Source organism: Eretmochelys imbricata, chromosome 2, assembly GCF_965152235.1.
Source record: "Eretmochelys imbricata isolate rEreImb1 chromosome 2, rEreImb1.hap1, whole genome shotgun sequence".
Classification (NCBI taxonomy): Eukaryota; Metazoa; Chordata; order Testudines; family Cheloniidae; genus Eretmochelys; species Eretmochelys imbricata.
The window spans coordinates 154133473-154160738 of record NC_135573.1 but is presented as its reverse complement, the minus strand read 5'-3'; the positions used below and the strand labels follow the sequence as shown (position 1 = coordinate 154160738).

The following is a 27266-nucleotide window of genomic DNA, read 5'->3' as shown; positions in this document are numbered from 1 at the left end:
GAGGTAGAAGCGAAACTCAAACAGCTTAATGGGACTAAATCGGGGGGCCCAGATAATCTTCATCCAAGAATATTAAAAGAATTGGCACAAGAAATTGCAAGCCCATTAGCAAGAATTTTTAATGAATCTGTAAACTCAGGGGTTGTACCGTATGATTGGAGGATTGCTAACATAGTTCCTATTTTTAAGAAAGGGAAAAAAAGTGATCCAAGTAATTATAGGCCTGTTAGTTTGACATCTGTAGTATGCAAGGTCTTGGAAAAAATTTTGAAGGAGAAGGTAGTTAAGGACATTGAAGTCAATGGTAAATGGGACAAAATACAACATGGTTTTACAAAAGGTAGATCGTGCCAAACCAACCTGATCTCCTTCTTTGAGAAAGTAACAGATTTTTTAGATAAAGGAAACGCAGTGGATCTAATTTACTTAGATTTTAGTAAGGCGTTTGATACGGTGCCACATGGGGAATTATTAGTTAAATTGGATAAGATGGGCATCAATAGGAATATTGAAAGGTGGATAGGGAATTGGTTAAAGGGGAGACTACAACGGGTCCTACTGAAAGGTGAACTGTCAAGTTGGAGGGAGGTTACCAGTGGAGTTCCTCAGGGATCGGTTTTGGGACCAATCTTATTTAATCTTTTTATTACTGACCTGGGCACAAAAAGTGGGAGTGTGCTACTAAAGTTTGCAGATGATACAAAGCTGGGAGGTATTGCTAATTTAGAGAAGGACAGGGATACCCTACAGGAGGATCTGGATGACCTTGTAAACTGGAGTAATAGGAATAGGATGAAATTTAATAGTGAGAAGTGTAAGGTCATGCATTTAGGGATTAATAACAAGAATTTTAGTTATAAGCTAGGGACGCATCAACTAGAAGTAACAGAGGAGGAAAAGGACCTTGGAGTATTGGTTGATCATAGGATGACTATGAGCTGCCAATGTGATATGGCTGTGAAAAAAGCTAATGTCGTCTTGGGATGCATCAGGAGAGGTATTTCCAGTAGGGATAAGGAGGTTTTAGTACCGTTATATAAGGCACTGGTGAGACCTCACCTGGAGTACTGTGTGCAGTTCTGGTCTCCCATGTTTAAGAAGGATGAATTCAAACTGGAACAGGTACAGAGAAGGGCTACTAGGATGATCCGAGGAATGGAAAACTTGTCTTATGAAAGGAGACTCAGGGAGCTTGGCTTGTTTAGCCTAACTAAAAGAAGGCTGAGGGGAGATATGATTGCTCTCTATAAATATATCAGAGGGATAAATACCAGAGAGGGAGAGGAATTATTTAAACTCAGTACCAATGTGGACACAAGAACAAATGGATATAAACTGGCCACTAGGAAATTTAGATTAGAAATTAGACGAAGGTTTCTAACCATCAGAGGAGTGAAGTTTTGGAATAGCCTTCCGAGGGAAGTAGTGGGGGCAAAAGATCTATCTTGCTTTAAGATTAAACTCGATAAGTTTATGGAGGAGATGGTATGATGGGATAACATGGTTTTGGTAATTAAATATTCACGGTAAATAGGCCCAATGGCCTGTGATGGGTTTTAGATGGGGTAAGATCCAAGTTACCTGGGAAAGAATTTTCTGTAGTATCTGGCTGATGAATCTTGCCCATATGCTCAGGGTTTAGCTGATCGCCATATTTGGGGTCGGGAAGGAATTTTCCTCCAGGGCAGATTGGAAGAGGCCCTGGAGGTTTTTCGCCTTCCTCTGTAGCATGGGGCACGGGTCACTTGCTGGAGGATTCTCTGCTCCTTGAGGTCTTTAAACTACAATTTGAGGACTTCAATAGCACAGATATAGGTGTGAGGTTTTTTTTGTAGGAGTGGTGGGTGAAATTCTGTGGCCTGCGTTGTGCAGGAGGTCAGACTAGATGATCATAATGGTCCCTTCTGACCTAAATATCTATGAATCTATGAATCTATGAAAAGGTACAGTCCGCGAGAATATCAACAGGCCTTGAGGGAACTAGGGGGGAAGCTATGAACTGGGGAGTGCCCTTGACTGGCGCCAACCAGGCTGGTAAGGTTTATTCTTCCTATGCACAAGCTCAGGATCAAAGTGGGTGCTAAACCATTAAAGGACCTCAGGCCTAGAAAAGGAAGAGAGTTGGGTATGTTGCCAGGAGCCACCCAGGGAGTGTGAGTGAACACTGAGAGGGATGCAAGAAGACACACAGAGCATGCTGCAGCAGGTCAGTCTGCTTCTTCCAGCCTAGAAATGGAGGTAAGTGGGCTGAATAGAATTTACCAAAGCTTGCAAGGAAAGATTAAAAGTTAGGTAAAGGTAAATATGAGTATAGGCCTTTATTGTTTTTACCCTTTGCTCTGCATCCTATGTACCTTTGGGTGAATGAATAAATAAAGCTTTGTTTTGAAGCAGCTGTTTGTGAGTCACTCTAATCAGCCACTGTCACAGGCCCCCCAGAGCAAAGGTCTTACAGGAGCAGAACTCATTTGGGCCTGTTGGGTTAATATAGTTGGTAAACAGAGGGGCTGCAGTCCAGAAACACAGTCTAAGAGTGGTAGGAATGTGTGGTTCCACCCAGATGGAAGGTAGCAAAAACTGCCTCTTGAGGGGTGCACATCAGATAGACTAAAAGGTCTCTAAAGCACAGCTTGCCCTGTAACCATGACAACTGTTTATGAGCAATATCAGAATACAGGAACTAGAGGCTTGATTCTCCTTTAATTCACATGGGTTTTATCCTTGTGTAACTCTCTCGTTTCAGTTAAGTTATTTCTGATTTACACCTATGCACATGAAAAGAGAAAGAGGCTTGGAAACTTGAGTTCTTGCTGAAACCAAAGCTTAAGATCCCAACTGCTAGTTCGAGCTGCACATCTGGATCTTCACCTCTCTAGCTGGAGGCAAATCCTTCCAAATGAAGAGGTTCAAAACTGTGGTCCAAATCCGAACCTTCCCATATTTCAGGATGTTCAGATCCAGCTCATTACAGAGATAGGTGTGAGCCCAAGTATTAACGAGGAGCTACTATATACACATAATTAGGCTTGGAAGGATTAAATTGTTATCGGTAAATGAACATCAGTTTCACTGGACACTCACAAATCAATTAAAAACTACTTCCATCTATAATAACCAAAATTTACAGCTAGGCAAAGTAAGAAAAATGCTGCTTAACTTATTAGCGTTTGATTTAAGGACATTTATTTTATAAATTTTGACATGTGATATTGACAATTGGTATTCTAACAGTTATAAAGCTTTAACTTTTTGAATCTCATTGTCTACCATCATTAAATAATTATTGGCTGACTGTCCCATAATTTCCCATAATTGTGAGAATTTAAATCAATAAAAACTAAAGAAATGCTTAAACCCCATAATTTCATGCAACTGTAAAGATTTAAATTGATGAAAATAGGAAAGAATAAACATACATTATCCATCAAAATTATGGGGGGAAAATTGAGCTCTGCCAAGCCCTCAGATAATATAAATAGAACAAAGCTTTCATTCTGTTACATGGTGAATCACTAAATACAGAATCACAGACTAGGACAAATGTGCTAGAATGTAGCTGTGCAGCCCCTTGACATAATTACTTTAATTAGCCACAAAAACTCGTCTTGTCCAGTATTGAATTGAACACCTACAGGAGCTTTACCTTGCCTCTTTCTCTGCACAGTAGTTGGAAGTATTTAGACGGGCCAAAAGAGGCTACGTCTACACTACGAGCTGGAGTGCTGTGTGTATAGGTTTTTGGCATAGCTCAGCTGTGCCTCTGCTGCCATTGCCAGGGTGACCACCACTACCCAGCGATTTCTACTTGCCCTTGCTCAATAAGAGCTAGCACAAGTAAGTATATGCCAGCAGGGAAATCACACCCGTACTTCATTGTGCAGGCATAGCCAGAGACAGGGCAACTCAGGGTAGAAACCTGTTTTAAAAGCTCTAATCTACGTGCAGTATGGTTACAGTACAAATTATTTTAGAAATATCAAAAAGCCCCTTCAGAGACTTTAAATGACCTGACCTTTAATCTGTCATCTTAATAAGGGCTTCATTGTACCCATGAAAGGGGACCCGACCACATAAAATCCAAAAATAACTGTTATAAACAGCAGGCAAGTGAAGTTCATAGAACATTACAGCCAGTCACGTTAAGTTCATAAAATGTTCAGTTAGCCCCTTTACAACGGGCTGCCTCCTGTTTTCTATTAGTTAGATAGTAGAAATATATGGTTTTGCATTATTCACTCAACATTCCCTGTGTCTGTTTTCCAGTCCTTGTTATTTGAGAGTTTCTGTTTTCTGGAACAGATGTATCTATCCCTCTCATTTGGTAATTAATCTAATTTCTCTCCACTGTTTTATTTTTATCAAAGCATCTGAGCTGCAGGAATGCATAGCAACGCCCACAGATGGCATTCAGTCTGTCCTGGTGCTGCAACTCAAGTACCATATCCCTGCTGCCAAAGCTCACACCCACTCACTCAGCATAGTAATGCAGAGATGTAGCCAAGGCCAGGGCACTGAGCACGTCTTCTCAGCCTCTACAGCTCTTTTGTTAAGTTTGCTTCATGTTTGTAACAAAAGTCTGGTTTATTATTTCCAGCGACAATCATGAGTCATCACAGAGGGACATGTGGGACAGTGTTTCCAGTTGTAGTGGGAGACTCCCTGGTCCACGCTGCTCCCTTGGTGTCTCTCAGGTGGTGCACAGGGAGCAGAGTCTGGTTGTGTTTGTCTGTTCCCCCCCCCACACACACACAAACACCAACTAGGAGGCTGCAGCATAGGGAAGTGCCTAATGGGTGTAGAGATGGCATAGCTGGCTCCTATACTGCCCTCTGCTCTTGGGGGAATTCCGCGCCCTTGGGGGCGGGGGTGCAGAATTCATACCTTCCGCAAATTTCTTGGCTTCTCCGCAGAAAAATAGGGGAGCAAAGAAATCTGTGAGGAACATGCCCCTTCTGTGGCAGTCTGGGTGTGTCTGCTGGGAGCAGCTGGCAGCAGAGAGCAGATCACTGCTGGGGGAGGAAGGAGGCTGGGTGTGCATGCATGAGTCTGGGGAGAGATGTTAAGGGAGTGGGGCTGGGCGCATGCCTGCGTGTGATCGAGTGAGAGACTCAGGCCTTGTCTACACTGGCAATTTACAGCACTGCAACTTTCTCGCTCAGGGGGTGTGAAAAAACACCCCCCTGAGTGCAGCAAGTTTCAGCGCTGTAAATTGCCGGTGTGGACAGTGCACCAGCGCTGGGAGCTGCGCCCCTCATGGAGGTGGGTTTTTTTAGAGCGCTAGGAGAGCTCCCGGCGCAGCACTGCGACCACTCGAGGCACGTTAAGGTGCTGCCGCAGCAGTGCTTTAACGCTGCCAGTGTCGACTAGCCCTCACTCTGTCCCTCTCCGCGTAGGGCTGCGTGAAGCAGGCGCTGTCCCTGAGGCAGAGCAGGAATGTAACAACTAAGCAGGCAGGCTGCTAATGTTCCCATTGTTAGTTAGGCATTCCCATTCTTAGTCAATTATGGTCAATTTTACCTTGCCAGAAAGGTGTAAAGGAGCCTTACTGTAAATGACAGTAAAGCAATCTTCAGCTAGGAAAGTCTATGTGCTGTCTCGCTTTTTTTCCTGTGCCAGAGAGGCACAATGGGGTTAGATTACAGCTCGGGATCTATTTTACTTATCCATTTAAAAAAAAAATGCAGGACAATGATTAGTAAAACTGTCTGACTTTCACGTGTGAATGTCTGAGCAATTTAAAGCGACAGTCTACTTTACAGAACACCCAAACACCAAAATAAAAGTAATGTAATTTAAATGAAAATCCAGGATTATACCTGGAATGCAGGGTCTTGGTTACCAAGTATTTGTAACTTTACTTTTTTTTTTATTTTTGGGCGCAGAATTCCCTCAGGAGTAGCCCTCTCACAGATCCTGGTTGTTGGTTGTGTCAGTATGGGGAGGAGGAGTGGCCAGAGAGCAATGAACTCTAGCTATCCTTTGCTGGCAGAGGGTCCCTTAGGGTCCCTTATACTTTTCTATTCTGTTTTCCGCCCTCATCAATGTATTGTCTGAGTGCCTTCTAATAGTGTATTATGTGACATGATTAACATCTGTCACGTGTGGTTCTTTCTCCCTCTCATCCTCACCCTAGAGGGAGAGAATTGTGTGTGCAGAGGAGAGTTTTGGTGTGTTTTTGTAATGTAAATTCTGCTGTGTTTATGTTAGAGAAGGTCAGGTTGAAGAAATGCCCCTTGAATGTGGAGCAGAAGGTGGTGAGGTTTGTGTTATTCTTGGGGTGGTTCCTGGAGGACTTCTTTCCACAGTCTCGGACTTGTCCGTCTCCTGCAAAGACAAGCTTTCCTCTTAGCGTAGTGTAGCTGTGGAGTGAAGTTGTCAACAATGCTCTTCATCCCAGAGCTTTAGATGATCTTTTAGATATTCTGGACCTTGCCATTGAACATCTTCTAGGTAAGGACCGAGATCTTGAACTTGACTCGATGATCTATGGAAAACCAGTGTTGCTGAAGAGATGCACTGTAGCATTCTGTACTAGTTGGAGTTTCCTAAAAGCTAACAGCTTCTTGCCTAGGAATATTGCACAGACAGGAGGTGACAAAGGCAGGTATAACTGAGCCAGGTCATTGTTTGCCAGGAAGGGATGGAGTCTTATAACCAACGGGAGAATGTAAAAAGCACTACTCATGGATAGGGCTAAGGTTTTGTCATGGTTATTTTTAGTAAAAGTCACGGACAGGTCACGGGCAATAAATAAAAATTCATGGAAGCCGTGACCCGTCTGTGACTTTTGCTGCTGCAGCCCATGATTTTCCCCCACCACCGTGGTGGCTGGGAGCTGTGGGGTTCCCCCTCTGCCCAGGACAGCTGGAAACTGCAGGGTGACCATATTTCCCAAAGAGAAAATGGGACACTCCTAGCCCAACGTGTCCCCCTCCCCCTAGACCCCCTCAGGAGTCTGATCACCTGTTGCTGGAACCTTGCAGGGGGCCCCTGTTGCTGCTGTCACTGGAATCCTGCCAGGACCCTGCTGGCTGCCAGCTCCAGAATCCTACAGCTCCTGAGGCTGAAGCAGAGAATGTCACAGATGTCTCCAGAAGTTACGGATTCCGTGACTTCCTTGACCTTCGTGACATAAACGTAGTGTATTCATGGATGCTCCTATGTGAGAGCTGTGTCAGCAAGGAATCAGGAGTTCACCTAAACTATGGACTGAACTTTGGTTTCTTGACACACCACTCCTTTCTCTCACCCCAGGTTTGTAAAATTTTATCTCAGTGAACCAGAGAATAGTGTAGGAAAGAGGTTTCCATAGTGTGGACCACACCAGAACACAGAGGTAGTCTGCTGGATCACACACCTTCCCATTCGTAGTCACACAGATCACCTCCCTTTCTCCCCCCTGTACAATTCCGTGAGCCCCCTCATTCTATCTGCAATAACATTCAATCCCCGTGGCAACTACAGCAGTTGGTTATATTGAAATATAATTGTTATTTGTATTGTGGTACTACCTAGGGGTTCTAACTGGAACTGGGATACACTGAGCTCGTTGCTCTATTCAATTCATTATAGGTGTCTTTTAATACAATTTAGGAGCTCAAAATATGGAGGACAGCCAGCTCGCTGTGGACCACCAGCAAGTGCTCCACAGAGCAGAGGCTGAGAACCTCTGCTTTACAGAATACTGTGGATGTCATAGTGAGGTTAATTATTTTACAAGCAGTAAATGCCAATCTTTTTTAATGGAAACCACTGTACTGTATGTAGCATGTGTGTGTGGACTACCACTGCCAAAAAGAAAACATTTGCCTGTATCTCTGCCATTACTTTACTATTTCACTATTGGGAGCTCTTAGTAATGAAAATGTGTGGACTCATCATCTGTAACAAAATAATTGCAATGAATATATTCTCTGTCAATACATGATTAGGATATAGATGGCATAGACAGCATACATCTCTCTCTGATAGTGTGAAGGGAGACATTAAAATATACTTATATTGAAACAATTCATCACATTTACAAGCACAGTGTCAATACAATGAATATAAATTGGGAAAAAAAGTTGTTTGAAAAAAATCTCTTTATTTCTTCACATAATATTATAAGAAATGTCCTTTATTCATTATTAGCTGTGGGCTGAGACTTATATGTTTGTTGCAATTTGACTTCATTTGAACAGTTGTATAATTAAGGCTCAACAAGAGAGATCCATTTGGATTTAGAACATTGTTTAGAAGTTTTAATTGCCTTTGGAAGCTGGGGAGAAGTTCATTCTGTACATGTTTTACTTACAATTCAGGAACCATTATTATGTCAGAAGACTTGCGAGATGCTTTGGATAACATGTATGATGCCAGAATTCCCAAGCTTTGGTTCAAGATTTCCTGGGAATCTGCTACTTTAGGGTTTTGGTTTACTGAGCTTCTTGAAAGAAACCAACAATTTAGCAGCTGGCTGCTGGATGGCCGACCAAATCAATTCTGGATGACAGGATTCTTTAATCCACAGGTAAGGTTACCAAATTAGCTTAAGCATGATATTTTAAATCCTATGCAATAACTAAATGATAACTTGAGAAAGCATCCCGCTAACTCAGTTATAATTGTGTCCCGAGTTAAATAAGCTCCAGATCTTAAGGATGAGATGTTTATTAGCCCAAAATATGGTTACTGAAATAACAGAAAGTAGCACCATCAAGTTATTATTATAATAATAATAGAATGTATATAAATAGTCTCAATGAGTTTCTGCACATTTCAACTCCTTACTCCCTTTTTTCTTTCTTTTTCTTCCCTCCCCTTGCCCTGTAATAAGAGTCATTTGCGTGTCATTCATTTATTTAAAGCTTCCTAGCGTATGAAATAATTACATTTTAAAAAGAAAGTTTTAAAAACATGCCATTTATGGGTTAAATGGGACTTGCCTCCGAGCCCTTGTGGGCCAGTTCCATAATGTGGAGATATATATTTTGTATAACGCACCTAAAATTGTGCCAGGCAATTTGCAGAGAGATAAAGAACACAGTCCCCACACTGCATAGTCTAAAATAGGTCAGACATAACAAAAAGAAAAGCAACAAAGAGAAGGGCTGAGGTTGGAAGAAGGAAGAATTCACACCTTCATCATGTGACTACTTTGTATGGCTGTGCACACTGATGAAAGTTTCATGATGCAGCAGATATTTCTGGGAGCTGTGACATCTGGAAATGGTGGATTCTGAGATGTCTTGGGTGAGTGCATGGCCAATTTTGTGGAACCGAAAGAGAGTTATTTAAAAGATGTATTTTTATTAATACCAATGGATGTTAGCAATGTAAATGTTAGATGATGAAGTTGCCAGGAAGAGAAAAATAATTGATGGAGATGGGTGTGGCAAATATTGTCCTGGGCTAAGGGTAGAGGATCTTCAGGTGTCTATCTGGACTGACTGTTTTGGAGAATAAATAGTCCACCGTCACAACTTTATAGTCCCAGTGTCCTGTCCTACAGACATCAGAATCCAAGGATTCAAAGAAACTATTATAGTTTAACATTTGATTTTGTCCACAAGACTCAAGAGTCCATTACAGGCACTTTTAAATATCCCTGAACTGCTATTATGCTGTCAGACCATTTGCTGTCTTACCTGCCTCACCAGGGGTGCTGTGAGAATCAGTAAGTTAGTGTTCGCAAAAAGAAAAGGAGTACTTGTGGCACCTTAGAGACTAACCAATTTATTTGAGCATAAGCTTTTGTGAGCTACAGCTCACTTCATCGGATGCATACTGTGGAAACTGCAGAAGACATTATATGCACAGAGACCATGAAACAATACCTCCTCCCACCCCACTCTCCTGCTGGTAATAGCTTATCTAAAGTGTTCATCAAGTTGGGCCATTTCCAGCACAAATCCAGGTTTTCTCACCCTCCGCCCCCCCCCCCCCCCACAAAGAAACAGATTGATAGAGCCAGAAGAGTTCCCAGAAGTCACCTACTACAGGACAGGCCTAACAAAGAAAATAACAGAACGCCACTAGCCGTCACCTTCAGCCCCCAACTACAACCCCTCCAACGCATTATTAAGGATCTACAACCTATCCTGAAGGATGACCCAACACTCTCACAAATCTTGGGAGACAGGCCAGTCCTTGCCTACAGACAGCCCCCCAACCTGAAGCAAATACTCACCAACAACCACATACCTCACAACAGAACCACTAACCCAGGAACCTATCCTTGCAACAAAGCCCGTTGCCAACTGTGCCCACATATCTATTCGGGGGACACCATCAAAGGGCCTAATAACATCAGCCACACTATCAGAGGCTCGTTCACCTGCACATCCACCAATGTGATATATGCCATCATGTGCCAGCAATGCCCCTCTGCCATGTACATTGGTCAGACTGGACAATCTCTACGTAAAAGAATAAATGGACACAAATCAGATGTCAAGAATTATAACATTCACAAACCAGTCGGAGAACACTTCAATCTCTCTGGTCACGCAATCACAGACATGAAGGTCGCTATCTTACAACAAAAAAACTTCAAATCCAGACTCCAGCGAGCAACTGCTGAATTGGAATTCATTTGCAAATCGGATACTATTAATTTAGGCTTAAATAGAGACTGGGAGTGGCTAAGTCATTATGCAAGGTAGCCTATTTCCCCTTGTTTTTTTCTTCCCCCCGACGTTCTGGTTAAACTTGGATTTATGCTGGAAATGGCCCACCTTGAATATCATGCACATTGTAAGGAGAGTGGTCAGTTTGGAAGAGCTATTGCCAGCAGGAGAGTCAGTTTGTGTGTGTGGAAAAGGGGGTGGGGGGGGTGAGAAAACCTGGATTTGTGCTGGAAATGGCCCACCTTGATTATCAAGTGAGTTTGTGTGTGTATGGGGGTGGGGGGGGTGAGAAAACCCGTATTTGTGCTGGAAATGGCCCAACTTGATTATCATGCACATTGTAGGGAGAGTGGTCGCTTTGCATGAGCTATTACCAGCAGGAGAGTGAGTTTGTGTGTGTGGTTTTTGAAGGGGGGTGAGGGGGTGAGAAAACCTGGATTTGTGCTGGAAATGGCCCACCTTGATTATCATACACATTTTAAAGAGAGTGGTCACTTTGGATGGGCTGTTACCACCAGGAGAGTGAGTTTGTGGGGGGGGGGGGGGCGGGGAGGGTGAGAAAACCTGGATTTGTGCTGGAAATGGCCCAACTTGATGAACACTTTAGATAAGCTATTACCAGCAGGAGAGTGGGGTGGGAGGAGGTATTGTTTCATGGTCTCTGTGCATATAATGTCTTCTGCAGTTTCCACAGTATGCATCCGATGAAGTGAGCTGTAGCTCACGAAAGCTCATGCTCAAATAAATTGGTTAGTCTCTAAGGTGCCACAAGAACTCCTTTTCTTTTTGCGAATACAGACTAACACGGCTGTTACTCTGAAACCTAAGTTAGTGTTGATACACTATTTTGGTAACGTGAAGTATTGTGTAAACTAGTACTTGTCTGGAGAATGGTTAGACATCTCAAAATTCATACTGTTTCCTGACATTTTCTTCACTTACTGCTGCTAGATTTTGCACTAAAGATGCCCAAGAACAGACCTAGTTTTTACTCTGGCTATGTTAGTTGGCTTTGTTCATGCCTTGGTCTAGTGACAGGTTTACAATTCTGCCAGGCTAAATTGGGCATCCTACTTGTTGGCTCTGGACATCTGGACACCTCAATAAGAAGCCAAGTAATCAGAATAAAATGTCTCCAAACAAGCTGGGACTTAATAGACCACAACAATACAGGAAGAGCTTGCAGAAATGTGCAAACTTAACACTACATAACACACATTTGTAAAACTTTCTAAACCTGGAAAGTGTACAGAAGAATCCCTGCATACTGTATGTTTACATGACTTTAATGTTCATTTGTGTCAGCAACTACAAACGTAAGAGTCAGAAAGTATCCTGCTAAACTTTATTGTGTTACATTTTATTTAAAATGATTATAATTAATAATATAGTTATAATTTTTTTAAATCACTATCACATGGATCAGAGATTTAGAAAATGAATTCCCATCTACAAAAATGGGTTCAAAGGGATAAAGAATTAATTCTACTGGCAAAACTGGCTTGTTAATAATAACTTATAAATAGTCAAGAACATCTCTCATTTGTATATCTCAGAAATCTATTTCTTATCCCCGTCTGTATAGCCTGCTGTCTTCTCTTTGCATCAGTCTATTGATGATGGTAATGGTTAACACAAGAGAAGAAGATAAATCTGCTTCATTCAGAATACAGTGTGCTCTCACATTAAAAATAGAGGGCCCAATTCTGTTCTGACTTATGCTGGTTCTAAAATAGGGTAACTTCAGTGACTTCATGGGAACGTCTCCTGATTTATGCTGGTGTGAGAGGAGGATCAGGTCCATATGTGAAAGAAACCCTGTTCCTTTTGTGTTTACACTGGGCCAAGGAAACCAGTTCAAGTAAATGAGACCTGACGTGGACTATCACCCACCCCTGGAATTAATCTAGCACTAAATCTTTTTTAGAAGTGAGACAAAATGTGATTAAAATATGGTTTAAAAAAATGTTAGCACCTTTCATGCATCTTTGCACCTCCAGGTTACAGCAAGCAAAAAGTACCCTTGCTCTCTTGCACTTTCACTACAAGCTAGTATGGTGTCTTTGGTTTTGTTTTTGTGTCAAAAAGGATGTTTTAATGTGAGTGATAAACAAAAACAAAAAAACCCCGCAAGCACTGCTTTCTGCTGCAGCAGGGGCTTAGTGTTGGAGGCACAGTAGGAAAGGGTTCTTCTGTAAGGTGCAGTGCCCCATTCGCCAGTGCACACTTATTTCCACAGTAACACAATGATAGTTCTGTTTTGCAAGCATAGTTGGGAAATATGAAATAAACCATAAAGGGAGGCCTCCCACATTAGCTGGGTGAGGTGAAGAGGAAAACATGTTTATTGTAACAATAAGAATAACTGACTTCAGTCTACCACATCACATAGCCCAGTTGTCTTGATCCTCCACATCCAAAGAGTCAAAGTTAGATTGTATTAGTTCTTGGAAGGGAAAGAAAACAAAACTCCAGTTTACGTCAGTAGCCTCTAGTGAATATGCTGGAGATGAGTGGGCATGCAGATGAGTGGGATTAAATATCTTGCCCTACTTCAGAATCTGAATGAAAATGGCATAGACCACTAGAAACTGAAACAAAACACCACATGAAAGTCAATTGTCGCAAGGGAGAGAGAAATGGAAGAAGAACTGAACCCGAACCCCTATTACACTGATTTACATCTTGTTGCTTCTTGATTCATCGTCAGTAATGGCAGAATCATTGGGCAGCCAGCCTTTTCAGTATCAGCCCATCTCTTGCATTGATTAGGATTCTTTCCAGTATGGTGATGAGTGTTAAGAACCCCGCTATAGACAATGAATGGGTCCTGCCATCTCTGTGATAATAGCTGATCTCTGCCGTCTGTCTCAGGCTTGCTCCTAATGGACAGCTATCCTTCCCTTCTTATAATTTATTATTAGTAGTATTTTATTTATTATTATCACTATTTCCTTGTTTGGCCAAGCATCTGAACCACTTTCCTCACCCTGCCCTCTGTACTTTAATCTCTTCTCTGTGCTCTCTTTTCTTAGTTTATCTGGGATCTGGTATCTCTCTGTGACCTTCCGAATAAGGATACTTGGCTTTTAGTTTTACAGGTTTCTATTTTAAAATATTGGTACTGGGATCATTTCTACATACTGAGAGGGAAAAACATATTCTCGTCACACAGGTTCTGCTTTGAGCTAATGGGTGTATCTGATGACACTATTTGGCCATTACTTACCAACTCCCTTAGCTATATAATAGGGATCCCAACTCGTTCAAACCCAATTATAATGATATTTGTTGACACAAAACCTCTTTAAAATGTTCCTGTGCTGGGCTTTCTAGAATGATAGTAGGAAGGTAGTAATGTAGTTTAACTGAGACAGTGTGTTGCATTATCTTATGCATCCAAGCTCTCTTAACTTGAGGAGTAATACGCACTTACAAAACGCACCAGCAGCAGATTCATATGGCTATGATGTGGTCATGGAGGCATGTAAGATGGAGTTCCACCTTGAACTGTTCCTTGCAAGTCTTCTTCAGTAAGAGTCTGTATGGGAGGATTTAGATTTCTTAAATCCCTCAAAATTCCATCTTCCAACCTTGTTCATGTCCAGCCCTGTGCTCTAATTCGTTTGATCTCAGTTCTATAAACCTTTTGTAAAAGCATAACTTCTTGTGCACTGCAGACATAAACCCACCACTGCAGTCATCTTGTTCTCAACTAGTGCACGATTGTGACTTGCCAGGATCATCTAAGTGTCTCCTTGTTGTGACAATATCAAACCAATGAATGTTAAGAATACGCCATAACTATTGACACTGAAAACTGTTTAGTTTCCTCTCCTCGGCTGTTTTTAATGGCCATGTTTCTGATCCATATAACAGAGTTGTCATGACTACCACAGGAAATGTTTGTATCTTCGTTGTCACACAGCCAGAGGCCTTTGATGGTGCAGAAATGCCATGATGGAAGACCAATCCCATGTGTGACTTCTCTGGATATAGAACCTCCTGTGGTCAAACAGCTACCCAGGCAGAGAAACTATTCACCCGGTCAGTGTTACTGCCATCAACATTCAGTGTTAGCAGATCATTTTTTTGTTGCTGTTTAGAAGAGGTGTGCATTTGGTTTTATCACCATTGATCTTAAATCCTATAGATTCTGCAGTTTTTTGCAGCTCTTCTAGCATTAGCTGTGGTTGGTCAGTAAAGGTAAAGCAATATTATCCACATATTTGAGATCCTCTAAAGATGAATCTTTAAATTTCACACCTCCTACTTTGGCCTCAGTCAGTTTTGTCATCAGATAGTCTATTAGAACATTAAATAACCTACGTGAGAGAACGCAACCCTGCATACTCCTGATTCTACTGAAAACCAGTCAGTAATGCAACCGTGACCTCCCACAGCTAAATGTACCCAGGTACAGTTCCTCCATTAGCACACTAAATCCTTACGCATCCCATACTGGTGTAGCAGTATCTGCAGTACTTGATCCACTGAGTAAAAAGGAGCTGCAAAGTCTATAAATGTGATGTTCGCTTCCTTTCATTGTTCTAGTTGTTTTCAGTAATTTTCCAAAGAGAATATATAGCATGGATTGCCGATCAAGTTGTGTGGAAACCACACTGGTTGTCTCTCTTTTTTGGGTTGAGACAATATTTCAGTTGGTTCAGTAATATGATCATAAACACCTTCCTGACTGGCAGGAGCAATATACCCCTATAATTTGAGCAAGCTGATTGCTCTCCTTTTTTTGAAAAAAGAGATGATGCAATCCCTTTTCCAATGTTATGGAATATAACTCATTTCTTAAATTTTAAGACAACTTTGTGAAGAGAGTGAACAAAATACAGGCTTCCTCTCTTTAGCAGTTATGGTAAAATATTGTCAAGATCAGATGCTTTATCATCTCATAACTGTTTAACCACAAGTATCATTTCCTCTAATGTCACCAGCCTTTTTTATGGTGGATTCATTTTTGGATTAAGTTGTAGTTTACAGCTTGATGGGGATCTGTTAATTAATTCACAAAAATGATCATGCAAGTGCTTAAGTTGTGCATCAACATCCATTTTTATAAACTAAAAATGATACTATGATACTAAACTGGGAGGAGTGGTAGATACGCTGGAGGGGAGGGATAGGATACAGAAGGACCTAGACAAATTGGAGGATTGGGCCAAAAGAAATCTGATGAGGTTCAATAAGGATAAGTGCAGGGTCCTGCACTTAGGATGGAAGAATCCAATGCACCGCTACAGACTAGGGACCGAATGGCTAGGCAGCAGTTCTGCGGAAAAGGACCTAGGGGTGACAGTGGACGAGAAGCTGGATATGAGTCAGCAGTGTGCCCTTGTTGCCAAGAAGGCCAATGGCATTTTGGGATGTATAAGTAGGGGCATAGCAAGCAGATCGAGGGACGTGATCGTTCCCCTCTATTCGACATTGGTGAGGCCTCATCTGGAGTACTGTGTCCAGTTTTGGGCCCCACACTACAAGAAGGATGTGGATAAATTGGAGAGAGTCCAGCGAAGGGCAACAAAAATGATTAGGGGTCTAGAACACATGACTTATGAGGAGAGGCTGAGGGAGCTGGGATTGTTTAGCCTGCAGAAGAGAAGAATGAGGGGGGATTTGATCGCTGCTTTCAACTACCTGAAAGGGGGTTCCAAAGAGGATGGCTCTAGACTGTTCTCAATGGTAGCAGATGACAGAACGAGGAGTAATGGTCTCAAGTTGCAGTGGGGGAGGTTTAGATTGGATATTAGGAAAAACTTTTTCACTAAGAGGGTGGTGAAACACTGGAATGCGTTACCTAGGGAGGTGGTAGAATCTCCTTCCTTAGAGGTTTTTAAGGTCAGGCTTGACAAAGCCCTGGCTGGGATGATTTAACTGGGAATTGGTCCTGCTTCGAGCAGGGGGTTGGACTAGATGACCTTCAGGGGTCCCTTCCAACCCTGATATTCTATGATTCTATGATTCTATGATTTTTATCCTTAACTTGCAGAACCCACAAGAATGGACTTCCATTTAGGACAAATACACATTTCTGGTCATGTCTTTCAGAGGCTTTCTCAATGTACTGGGCCATACTATTTCAACATTGATTATGATCATTCCAGAAGGCCCTCTTGATTGCTCATTCAAGACATTTCTTTTCCTCTATTATCCATTTCCTCGTCTCTTCGCTGACTCAGCTCTGACCTGCAGGTGCATCCCTTTGGCATCACACCTTTTTTTTTCTCTCTCCCATAATTTGATGTAGTCATCTGTAATCCAACATTGCTTGTTCATTCTCCTTAGTCCCAGTTGTTTTCCAGCAACTTCTGTGATAAAATCCCCAAATAAAGTCCATTCTTCCTCTGCAGAAGACAATTGATCATCTAATATAGAATATTTGTTGGAAATCACTACTGGGTAACTATTAGTGATCATTTCTTCATGAAGTTTATGAACATTGAAGCATTTCCATGCAATAGATGTCCTCTCTGGAACTTTTTTAAATGGAACTGTTCGGAGTCGATGATCAGATTCCGGAGCAAGATCAGCACTCCTAAATACACATAGATCCACGGATGATTTTAATCAAGGATTTCAAAATGTGATCCAAAGTTGCATTGTTGCCTGATGGATATCAAAATGTTATGGCACTTCTTTTGCTGAAGCCAGGTAGCCATTAAAAATAGTCTGTGTGTAGAAACACATTCTTATAGATGCACTTCATTATCTGATCTCTCTTCTGGTAAACTGTGTGCTCCCAGTACCAGTTCAAATCCAGTTCGGTCATGGCCAGTTCTCATGTTCATATCTCCGTATGGTGACCATATGAAGTCAGGGTGATGTATCGGATCCAATGTCATCTACCATGGTTAAAAAAAAAAAAAAGAAAGCATCTCAGTATCAGGCCTAGTGTCCTGTGGAGCATATGCAATAATAACTACCACACATCCTACCTTCCAACTGAAAATGGTGGCTATCAGGCGTGGTGATGAAGCGTGCCAGGTCCGTATTGCCAATTGCACCCTCAGGCACAAAACCAGAGCAACACCAGCATGCTCATCATGCATGTAACAATTAAAAGGTCTAACCTCTAAGAGTCACAGCTGTGCCCTTGCTGCTCAAATTCCACCATGACTCCTGTACACTGCATATATCCACATTCAACCTTTCCAATTCTTCCGCCGGGAGAGTTGTTTTTCCAAGAGCTCTTAATGACCAGTTATTCCACAATCCCATCCTCAGACACTGACATTGCTGCAGAAGTGGATGTACTTTTTTATTATCAGGCTCTTCCGCCCCCCATATTTGGTTTATTGAAGGACCATCATCATATGGTCTGACTCCTCTGCACGTAATTGATTTAGACGAATCCTGAAGGTTGGTTCTGTTGTGAGTAGCAGATGGAACTGCCAAAGCTGTTGAAGTAGCCAAAGTTTTATGTCCATTTCTTCCACATGCTGAAGCTAGAGATGTTTTATGGGGATGGCTTGCCAGGCCATCACCCAACCTTCCCGCTTTATTGGGACTTGGGACTGGCACTAAGAACAAGGAATCCAGTAGTGTGACAAACAGCGCCTGCAGCCATATTCTGTGTGCTCTAATCCCACTAGTTCTCACAAAAGTAGCAGAGGTGGGTGGGTTCTGTAGCTGTTTGAGCCAAGATGCTGATCATTCAGCAGGTGCCTTTCTTTCTTTGGAAGCAGTACTGAACCAAGGGCCCAACGTGGTCTACTGCAATACAAATCTAAACAGTAAGATTCCAGTCACTCTGTGTGTCATTCTGAAGCTTAAAATATTGGTGAGTCAGTGTGAAGTGATGGAAGCACCACAAGTGTGCTTGAGAGCTCTTTGTGTTCAGAATATCACCAGGTTCCATCATCACTGGATTTTGCAGTCTGGTAGTGTCCAGTTTTTAAGTTCTCAGTTATTCTGACTTTACGAATTACACGTGTACAGCTACATTTAGGCATGTATCTATGCCCTGCCAAGAATTCTAGATCATTGTGATATCAGTGGTAACTCAACCAATCACCCTCTTAACTCTACATCTAATTTGCATGCAGTAGTTTCATTGGTTATATGAGGGAGACTGCACAGATGGTGGATTACTTGTCCCAAGAACTGCCCCCCCATATGCCCATCAGACACCCGCACAAAACAACACAAATCTCCGAGCACAACACCTATAGACACAAATCACCACCACCACCCACACAACAGCACAACTAGCATACACAATTACTCAAACACACATAGCCCCTCACAGCAGCACACACCATTCACCACACACACAATTGACTACAATTCATAGAATCATAGAATATCAGAGCTGGAAGGGACCTCAGGAGGTCATCTAGTCCAACCCTCTGCTCAAAGCAGGACCAATCCCCAATTTTTGCCTCAGATCCCTAAATGGCCCCCTCAAGGATTGAACTCACAACCCTGGGTTTAGCAGGCCAATGCTCAAACCACTGAGCTATCCCTCCCCCCCCAATTCTCACAGCACAATGCAACACACACACAAAATAACCCCAAACACACACAGCACCTCACCACAGCACACACCCCTCATTCACCACCCACATAAATCAACACAAATCTCTCAGTATAACAGTCCCTAACCACAAATCAACAAGCCATGCACGCAACACAGCCAGCACACACAATAACCCCCAACACACATAACCCATCACTGCAGCACGCACCCCCATTCACCACTTGCACAAATCCACATAACTCTCCTAGCACAACATAACTCCCACACAACGCAGCCAGTGTACACAATTGCCCCAAACATCCATCTGAAGCCTAGAGTGTCTGTTGAGTGAGTGTGCAGTGACAGATACAACTGCAAGCATGGTGGGGGGGGGGTCTTTTTTTTTCAGGATAGCACCAAGTTCAATCATCACCAGGATTAGCATTCTATTACCATCCAGGTTTTAGCTTCTCAGGCATTTTTGGCTTTTTTGTGCACAAAACTTTACAAATTACACCTGTGCAACAGCATGGGCTTTCTGCTACTAGTAGTGAATAATAATAATGGGCCTGTTCACCCAACAGTCTCCAATATCACAATGAAGGTCTTTCATTGCTTACAATCTCATGATGGTCTCATTTCTTTCTCCCTGACTGACACCACCAGCCCTCTAACCTCACTGCCCCCTTTGCACTCCCACCCTTTGTTTCATACTTATAACTCACTGCCCCGCATGTCTCCCAAATCTGTCCACCAAACCCTCACTCTCTCTATTCCTTGAAATCTGTCCTTAAAACCTATTTCTTCCCGGGCTCCATCTTTCACTTCCCTGAATCTTTGTTTTATTCTTCTTGTCTCTCTTAGATTGTAGCTCTTTGGGGCAGAAATGGATCTCATAGTGTTTCTAAATGCTGTGTCGTTTACTGTGCTGTATAAATGAGCATCAAATGAATAAAATATAATAAAATAATTTAGTATAGCTTTGCAACGACCCATTAAGCAGTGACTGCATTTCACCCCAGTGATGGCTGCATTTCAGGGGGATGATTTGATGCCTGTGCATACTTCCTTTCTACTTCAATTTAAGTTTGTAAAGTACTTTGGCGTCCTTGTGGGATGAGAAGTACTTTTGCAGTGTAAATGACTAATGATATTATTCTTGGAAAAGCAGAGCTGTAGAGCATATAGTGAAATACTAAAATTATTTGTGGCCAAGCAATTGCCTGTGTTCAGGGATGACACAAACCACATTAAATTAATCTGGCATATTTGTCAGATCTCTCTCCATCTGTCCAAAGTATCTGTAGCTGTAAAGTATGTCTGCTAGGTGGGCTCCTTTATGTATGTAATGTCTGATATGTTAAATGCTTTTTGGCACCCACACCCAAATAGCAAATACATAATGGGGCATGTCACTGTGATTATATATGAAAGCAGTGGGTTTACACTGTTGCACTTGATTTGATAAGCAGCTGACATTATGTAGTGTAGCACTTTATGCTTTTAAGTCACTGTTATAACGAAGTAAGGAATAGTAGTGGGACATGGCTAACGCTCAAACTTTCCTTTTCTTTCTCCACTTAACATTGTTTCACTACAGGGATTCCTAACTGCCATGCGGCAGGAAACAACACGCTTGAATTTAGCAAAAGGCTGGGCGCTCGACAGTGTTATTTTACACAATGACGTAACCAGGATGATGAAAGAAGATATTAGCAGCCCTCCTCCTGCTGACATTGGTGGGGTTTACATATATGGCCTTTTCCTGGATGGAGCAGGTTGGGACCGCAGGAATGCCAAGCTCATGGAGTCTGCACCAAAGGTTAGTGTCAAGTTGTCTGAAACAAAGAGAGTGTGGCACAGTTACAGAATAGTAAATAAAACCTGGTCAGCAGGGTGCCTTAAGGAAACATTCAGTGTGACTGGGACAGTGATTGCACAATATATTGTAGTTGGGATAAAATGCTACCCGGGGGACGTGAGTAGATTGATAGCAGCTCTGTGCCCTGGAATGTGGAAAAGCTGGGCTTGCAGGCAGCCCCTGAGCTTTTGCTGCCCAGAATGGTACCACTCAAACACATAGCACAAGGTGCTGCTCTTGGAAGCCAAAGGTGATTACACAAGAACACATTGCACATCTGGAAGAGTTGTTTTGGCATGTGTATGGCTGGCCACCCTCATAGCCAGGGGGTGAAAGCTGTGTCCAGGGCTGTCTAGGGAGGAAAGGATAAATATGGGGGGTGGGTTAGAACAATGAAGCACCATTGTGAAGAGGAACTTAGGATCTCATCTGGGATGGGTGTAACTGTAGCAGTTCAAAGGCATACTCTTCTGCTTCAGGGAGCCACAGGTACGTAGCTACATAATAGTAATGCCCACATCCATATCAAATTAAGCTGTGCTCCCATCAAAACTTGTAAGCTAAGTAGGATAGCGTATGATAGAAGCCACTGAAGACCAGACCTTTGCAGTCATTGAAGTCCTTGGCATTTTTTTACACAAGTAGATGTGTTAGCTCTGAGGTCTTGCTCAAGCCTCAGTTTGGTTAAGTTTATCTAAAACCAGTTGCCTCTGTGGTATCAGCAGGGTGCAGTATTCTTCAGTTCCCACTCCAGACTGTTCCGTAGGGTTCCTGTATTCTGTAAAACGTTGCCAGGCTTTACCCCAGAGGTAACTACGTTGCAGTCGTGGGTCAGGGAATTCCTGTCTGGGGTTGGTAAAGCACGTACGCCTCCCACTGGATGAGAACTGTGTCTTTGAGATCTTTGCCATTGTGACAGCCAACTCTAGCGTTCTGTGTTCGTGGTAAGATGTTTCCCACGCGTGTGCCTGTCCTGACTGACTGAAGCAAACGTTTATAAACTTCTTGTCATCAAGCAGTGCATGCTATACAGTTTCTGTGCAGCAAATCCGGTGTATAACTGTGATTAAGCTGACTCGTGGTGTCAGGTATTTAGCTGCTCACAGGTGTAATGTGTAGTGATGGGTAAATCTCGGATAGTTAGATCTGGCTTGGATAAACACCTAACAGGCACCTGTTTGTTCTTTGGAGCTCCACTGCTAGCAAAAGAGCTCAGGCAAGTGGGGCTGCTAGTAGCAGCTTCTCCTGTGAAGCTCCACTACTCCCAGTTAGCAAAGAGGAGGAGGGTGGGGAAAGAATGAGGAAGGCTAATGAAAGGACAGGGAAAGAGAAGGAACTCTCCCCTAATCTCCCCACTCTCCTCTACTTCTTGGCTCTTTTATAGGTCCCCCTGCCCACTGCCTTTACCTTCCGGGTCCTCCCAACCCCAGCCACCCTGGGGCTTTCCCTGGCTTGACGATATTTTTGTGATCGTGCAGGGCTAAGCAGCGGCATGGGGCTTCCACTCCCTGCTGCACCTGCTAGGAGCCCAGCAAAGCAGCTTCCCAGCAGCACTGCTGTAAGCAAAGAAGCAGCAGAAAAAGTCAGGGGTGGCCCACGCCCCTTGATGTCCCCTGCAGTGCTGTGCCACTGGCAGCTACCTACCGTGCCCTGGTCTGTTACATCCCGAAAGGGGTTGTTAAGTCACTAGTTGGATTCAGCGTCCCTGGAATGGCTCTCTGAGTGGTTTGTTTTTTGTTAATGTTCCCCTTAGGTGCTGTTCACAAGTCTTCCTGTAGTCCATGTGTACGCGATCAGCACCACTGCACCACTGGATCCAAAGAAACAGCCAGGGAGCTTGTACTCCTGTCCTGTGTACAAAAAGCCTCGACGAACGGACCTGACATACATTTTCTCTTTATGTTTGAAAACTGTGCAAAATCCTGACCACTGGACTCTAAGGGGTGTTGCATTGCTCTGTGATTCCAAATAGCACTATGGCTATAAGATCCAACTGGAATACTGGGCCAAGGGCATTCAGGCTTTGGATTTATTACATAGCAGTGGTATATTTTTATTCATAGAGGTATGGGCATTAGCAAATCTTATTTGTAGAGACAGCTGTATCTCCATGGTGATTTGTATGACCTTTTCACAGCAGGAATCATTAAACATGTTTAACTTGGGAACATCAACCAGGGAACCTTCAAATCTGTAACATGGAAAACAATTATAGATATAAAGTCTAGTTGCACTGAATCTATCCCCATTTGCTGCATAAATTAACTCGTTCTACTAAATACTCTATTCCACATTCAAAATATATGCTCATTAAAAATGCCTCTTGCTTGAGACTACTGTTCTAACTACATTTTACAGTGATTCTTTATAGATCTTATCTCCTCTTTATAATACAGTTATGCTGACAGTTATTGGTGATTGCATCCATCACAAACCTCTTTGGAAGTGGGTACAAATACACCCTTCATTTAACATAAATGTCAGGACAAGTTAATCACAAGCCCCCCTCCCGACCTAAGACAAAAGGGGGTGTGAATCTGCCAAGGAATTAAAGGCCATGTGGGCAGAGGGATTTTGCTAGGTAAGGTGAATGTGTGTGCATGTAGAACTAGCAGAATGAGCAAGCCTCAGAGGTAGGAAGGAAGCCAAGCAGTTGCTTGTAAGCACAGGGTGAGCCAGGAGAAACCTAGAGGAAGATTCTGGGTTTGGTGCTGGGTAAAGGGGCTGTAATCAAAGACATGATCCTGTTTTTTTAATTCCTCCTGCATGCCTTGTAAATAAACAAAACTGCATCAAAGAAAATATCAGCTCCCTCATTAATTTCTGCTCCCAAGTAGAACAGCCCTCGGGGCCTGAACTTTGACTGGCCTCTGGAGCCAAAAAGGAGCAAGGGTACAGATTTGTAATTATGCAGCCATGTTTCAGTTCCAAGTGCATCAGCTGCAGCATAACTGAAGAAAGATGGTGCTATATCCAAATGGTTCTCTGGCTATAAGCACTGCTTTAAATGACTCAGATTGCTTAGACGGTAGCGTAGACTGCCTCCAGGGATAGACACTTGGCTAAGCTGGCAGCTAATGTTTTGGAGAAACAGGACCTCAGACAAATGTGAAAAGATCTAACTTTTAGAAACCTTTGATTAATTCTTAGTGACTGGAAACTGAGGTGCAAGGTGTCACTCTCCTTTCCCTTCTCTGCCCCACCCACTTCCTTTCTTTCTTTTTCCTTGTGGGTTTTTTTTTTAAATTGTTCTCTTATTTTTATAATAGTAAAATAAAATAAAACGTTGATGATGTACCACAAGTTTAAATGTCTGCACACAAAAAGGCCTGTCTAATTGGCATGCAGTTACTTTTGATTTCATTTGTAAAGTGGGTAATTGTGCATACAAAGAGACATACCTCTGTCTGACAAGTTACCTCCTTTGTGCATGCAGGCAGAGCGTTCACAGAGAAATGCAAGCTCACCTCACATGAGGCCTTTTTACTTAACAACATCTCAGTTTTGTAGCCTCTTTGTTACTGCTGGTTCCTTGGCCTTATTTCCCATGCCTGTATTTTGCATCACTATTTGTGATGAAACTGAAAGAAACAGCAGCCGGCATAGTAGAAGCTCTATCCAGAAATAGCTGCAGAGTTTATTTTTATTAGGCGTGTATGCAGCTTCCAATGTAAAGCAAGGATGGGTGTAGACAGGCTTGGTTTGAAAACAGAAACAAGGCTACCACTGGCAGAAAAGCTGTATGGCTTTTTTTTTTTTTTTTTTTTTGGCCAGGCCAGGACACTTTCAAAGTACTAGGCATTACTGTTGGGGCCAGGGTAAGAAGAGCCTACAGGGAAGGCTCTGCCAATGTCTCGCTCTGTGTTTTTGCTTTTTGTGCAGATACCTTCAATTTTTCTGTCCATTTAAATGGTGATCCGGCCAACTGGCCCAGAAACAGGGTTCAACTTTTCACACAGTCAGTTTTATTTTATGTTTAGTAGTTGCAGGACTCTGACTGTTAGGAGGAATAAAATTCACTTCCACAACTAGCACAGAGTGTCAGACTTGTTCCTGGAAAACAGAGAACAAGCTGTACCTTAAGGGTCACATTCTACCCTTGATCTGTGCACAGAACTCTCTGCACAATTCCTGGGAGACGACAGACCTAAATGAGACCACACTGTCAAAAGGCTCATCGCTCCTCCCACTTGGAGTGCAGCTGCTTGTGTCCATTGACTTTCGTGAGAGTTTGGGGTGTGAAAGGGATATAGGATCAGGCTTCAAGAACACTGCTTAGACCCTTTGGGAAACTATGGGAAAGATCAGAGAGGCTGTTAACCAGGATAAGGCTGCTTCACTCTATGGAACTAGAGGCTCCAATCAATTACTGTTTTCTGTATGTGGGGAGTAAATTAACTTTGATGCCCTAATAAGCTGCAGCAGCCAACAAAATAATGTTGAGAATACACTCTGTTAGAATGAAAATGGCACTTTGAAATATTCTGCACAACTCAAGAGCTCACTTGCTATAAAAGCAAATCTTCTAATAAATGTAGTAATTTGACAGAATTTCCATGTAATGGGCCAACTAAAGCTTTTCATCCTAATTCTATCAACCCTTTTTTTTAATAAAGTTATAGTAAAATTAGAAAATTAAATAGCTTTTTTTTTAAACTCTAGGCCCATTCGTTAGCACATAGTATCTTGCAAACTACTGCAAGTTTCACAATTTGTACATGGCAGTAAAACAGCTTTATTGGACAGCTTTAAATATGTATTTAAGAAACAGACTGAGTCTCTATTAGGGCTTTTTATTGTAGGATAACATCAACTCACGCAAAATAGAACACGGACTATGTAACATCATAAACAGTCACCATTACCATCTGTGCAATTTAAGATGGCACCAGTGATTTAAAGAAAAATATTACAAAATTACATAGCTTGCAAGCTAAACTTTCAAAAATTTCTTCCATATGTGCTGAGGAATCTTTGGGTTTTTTTTCTTTTTAACAGTTTATTATTACAGTATTGAATATATTTACAATAGATGTTATGCAAACATCGTTCTCGCTTACAGTGCCGCATGACGTCATTCATCCCAAACCAGCAACATGAATCCAATTTGAAGCTTTGCCATGTCATTTACATAGTATATCATTAAGCCCTTAGAACCGGTGTTCCACAGTTGCCATAGCTAATTCCTAATTCAGAACATTCCAATTTTAGGTACCCGGGGCTAAATCACAGGACTGGCAGGCAAAGTATTGGCAATCAAACTGAGTTTGAATGACAGCTTGACCCGTTAGCCATCCTGGGGCAATGTTTGTCAAAATAGAATCTTAGACAGTAAATAAACTCATAGCTGTTGTCAATATTGTACAGATATCAATGCCTCACTCTGAGATCTAATTTTATGTAAGTACTAAGGAGACATCAAGTAAACTTAAACAGAAGAGGCCCATTAAACCCTACTTATTCTGCCAGTACAATGGCTATGTTTACTAACATACCTCATTTCAGGGCATGGATTTCTGCCTCTTTAGTGCTACAAACACACTGTGTTTCATACTCTTAAAGACAGTGTCTGGCTTGCACTCTCTCTGGCTGTGACTGGTCGATAGTGATGATGAAAAGGAAACAAAGACCTGGATATGGATTGGCCTGCGTGTCAATAGCTTTTTATGGAATTTATTTTAATTGTTTAGAACCCCAGCAAAATGTCAAGAGCAGAAAACACAGCGGTCCTTTTATCTCAGCAGCTACCTTAAGAAAAAAACAACAATGATCTGTTTTTCCTCTGCTCTGTCGGTGGCAATTAATTCTTAAGCTGTTTTTAGTTTTGTATGATGGGAGTAGAGGAACAACTATTAATCAGTTCTTGCACAGAAAAGACAAATGGGCCTGCCCTTCTCAAAATTCACTTTAGTCCCACATTCTTGTTTTTAACTCTCTATTCCTCAGTCCCCATATATTAATCTTGTTTCCCTTATTTAATTTATACCATTGCCGTCCTCAGTACCAATTGACACCTGCACTGACCTTTGCATAATACAGATATTCTACCAGAGTTCTCCATTGCCTCCAGATTTTTCCAGTGTTTAATTTGGCCTATAGTTTTTAGCCTGCTGCTGCTTCAGAAAGTACATCTCTCAACTTCATCAATCCCCCCTTTCAAAATGCTAGAAGTCCCTCTTAGTCGCTTCAGAGAACAGTTCTCAAAAATCTAGGGTCTCTGCTGCCTTTTATTGCACTGTCTCCAAAGCAATAATTTCCTCCTCCTGCTATGCGAGCAGGTGCTCCAAGAAGAGTCTTAGCTCAATTCTCGTAGCTGTAGTCT

The 27266-nt window shown here is 42.3% G+C and overlaps 1 protein-coding gene across 1 annotated transcript in view; it reads left to right on the top strand.

The window, feature by feature from the left end:
- The window catches only part of LOC144260155 (dynein axonemal heavy chain 5-like), a 259923-nt gene extending 237007 nt beyond the window's left edge, over positions 1 to 22916 (top strand). Inside the window, exons 65-67 of the mRNA XM_077808714.1 lie at positions 8304 to 8512; positions 20684 to 20905; positions 22698 to 22916. Coding sequence (XP_077664840.1) covers positions 8304 to 8512; positions 20684 to 20905; positions 22698 to 22916 — 650 coding nt within the window. The remainder of the gene's footprint in view (positions 1 to 8303; positions 8513 to 20683; positions 20906 to 22697) is intronic.
- The last annotated feature ends 4350 nt before the right edge of the window (positions 22917 to 27266 follow it).